The 2,461-nt window shown below is 28.1% G+C and overlaps 2 protein-coding genes across 2 annotated transcripts; one reads left to right on the top strand and one right to left on the bottom strand.

The window, feature by feature from the left end:
* Nucleotides 1-61: 61 nt before the first annotated feature.
* Nucleotides 62-1,813, top strand: ENU1_062260 (Ras guanine nucleotide exchange factor, putative; the record flags this gene model as incomplete). Its single annotated transcript, XM_008858177.1, has 1 exon — nt 62-1,813. One exon carries the CDS (start codon nt 62-64, stop codon nt 1,811-1,813), a length of 1,752 nt encoding a protein of 583 aa, XP_008856399.1.
* Nucleotides 1,814-2,014: 201 nt separating this feature from the next.
* ENU1_062250 (ubiquitin-conjugating enzyme family protein) lies at nt 2,015-2,461 on the bottom strand (the record flags this gene model as incomplete). Its single annotated transcript, XM_008858176.1, has 1 exon — nt 2,015-2,461. One exon carries the CDS (start codon nt 2,459-2,461, stop codon nt 2,015-2,017), a length of 447 nt encoding a protein of 148 aa, XP_008856398.1.

Below are 2,461 nucleotides of genomic sequence, written 5' to 3'. Positions count from 1 at the left end.
AAAATTAAATTATTGAAAAAAAGATAAAAAGAACTTAAAAATAAAGATTTTCAATAAGAAGATGAGTGGATTAAAAGAAACACAAATAGATGATGTACCTTTTGTTAATGAAATTGAGGATAAGAAAAATTGGGAAGAAAAGGTAATGATAAATCACCCAGAAGTTTTACAGTTAGCTGAAGAGACAAGATTTTTAGAAGGACTTAAAGACAATTGGCAAAATACTCAATTAAAAGAATATTCTCTTCCTTCATTTGCTCGTAACTTATCAGAAAATAAAGTGGTTAATCCTGACACTTTACCTGAAGAAGAAGTTATTGCATTAATTTGTCAATATTTAAAAGAACAAAAATTACAAGAAACAAGAATTGCTTTAGTAAAAGAAGTTTTATCAAAACATCCCAAATATCAATTACTTCATCCTGACTCACCTCAATTCGTAAATTATACATCTGATCCATCATTAAAAGATGCTCTTGAAGGAATGGTTAAATTAGGACTGACTGATAGTGATAATTTGTTTGAAAAATTACCATTTGAAGAAGAAGATTTTGCTAAATTACCAGACGAAGAATATGACCAACATATTTCTTTCCATACATCTACTGACACTGACATTCCTATTACTGATGAAAATATTGTTCCTAATAATAATTGTGAAATTATTTTAGAAAAATGTAGTGAATATCCTGATGGTATTGAAATACCTGCAGCGATGTCAACAAATCAATTAATTTTATTTACAATGACTAGTACTGATGTTTACTTAAATAAATTCTTAACCGTATATCGTGATTTTATTACACCGATTGAACTCTTAAACAAATTTATTCAAATCAAAGACCAAAATATTGAAAAATTCAAATACATCATTAGTTATTGGATTGAACATTTTTCATCAGATTTCACTACTCAAATGATTCCATTACTTACTGAACTTGAAATGCCAGAATTTACTGATGATATAATAAAATCAAAATTAGGTAAAGTTGCAAGTAACTTTGATAAATTCAATTTAATTCTTAAAGACCATGAGACATTAAAACAATATTTCCCATCTTGTAAAATGGATTTAACTGAACAACCACAATTACCAAATGACATTCTTTCAAATAAATTGTATTTAAAAGATATTGATCCTACTCTAATTGCTCAAGCTTTATGTATAATTGATCAACACTTATATGATTCAATCTCATCATCTGAATTTGTGATGGCAACTGGAACTCATATTTCTGCTGTATTAAAATTTTATAACATTGCTGTAGAATGGTTACGACAATCACTCTTTAGTGAACGTATTCTTCCAGACTCAGAAAAAGCCTCTATAGGAATGCAAAAAGTAAAAGAAAAATTCATGGATATATGGATGAAATTATATGATAATAAGGATTTCCATTCAATGGCAGTTTTTGCAACAGTATTTAATTCAGCTGATCATAAAAAAGAATTTCAAAATCGATTCTCAAATAGAAAAGTTGACGCATTCACTTTACCAACTATGTTTGACTCAAAAAGTTGTTATTCTAATTATAGAAAAGGAATTGATTCATGTGTTTCATCTAAACAACCATTTGTTCCATTTATTGGAATTACTTTACATCATATTTCATCTATTCGATGTGGTCTAGATACAACAATAGAAAATGGTAAAATTAACTTCCTTAAATATAACAGTATTTATAATTGTATTGAACAATTTAACTTATACAAAAAATTACCATATCAATTTACTCCTGTTTATCAAATCATATCATTAATTCTTCGTGGGATGTCTGAAGTCGAATATATGGTTGATACTGAAAATAATTAAACGTTTCTTCTCCTTAAATTAACTACTTTTATACTACTAATAATATATTTATTTTCTTTAACACAAATTAATAACATTTTCATATAGTTCTTTAATATTCATATCACTCAGTTTCACATTTTGACATCATTAATTATGTTATCTAAAAATAAACTGAATTGAATAAGGAGAGACAAATATTTAATTAATAAATACTAATGTTTATGGTCGAGCATACATACGAGTCCATTCTCTTGCTGTATCTTCAAATTGTTTCTTATTAGCTCGTAATACATTAGCTACTTCTGGATCAAGAGGATCAGAAGGATTAGGATCAGTTAATAAAGATGAAATACTTAACAATACACGAGAAAGAGTTAAAGCAGGACTCCATTGATCTTTAAGAATGTCAAGACAAATAACACCATTCTTATTAATGTTTGGATGATATACTTTTGTCATAAATGTTACTCGTGGTGCTTTAAACGGATAATCAACTGGGAAATGAACATCTAAGAAGAATAATCCTCCTTGATATGGAGAATCATCAGGTCCAGTTATTGTTGCAGTCCAATGGAATATATCATCTCCAACTGGTCCAGCACTACAATTGCAAGGAGGATCCTGTTGGATCTCCCTTAACTCTTTTTGAATTCTACGCATAGCCAT

This window comes from Entamoeba nuttalli, assembly GCF_000257125.1.
Source record: "Entamoeba nuttalli P19 unplaced genomic scaffold asmbl_3305, whole genome shotgun sequence".
In the NCBI taxonomy this organism is placed as follows: Eukaryota; Evosea; order Mastigamoebida; family Endamoebidae; genus Entamoeba; species Entamoeba nuttalli.
The sequence above is the reverse complement of the archived record's forward strand: the minus strand, read 5'-3'. Positions and strand labels throughout refer to the sequence as shown.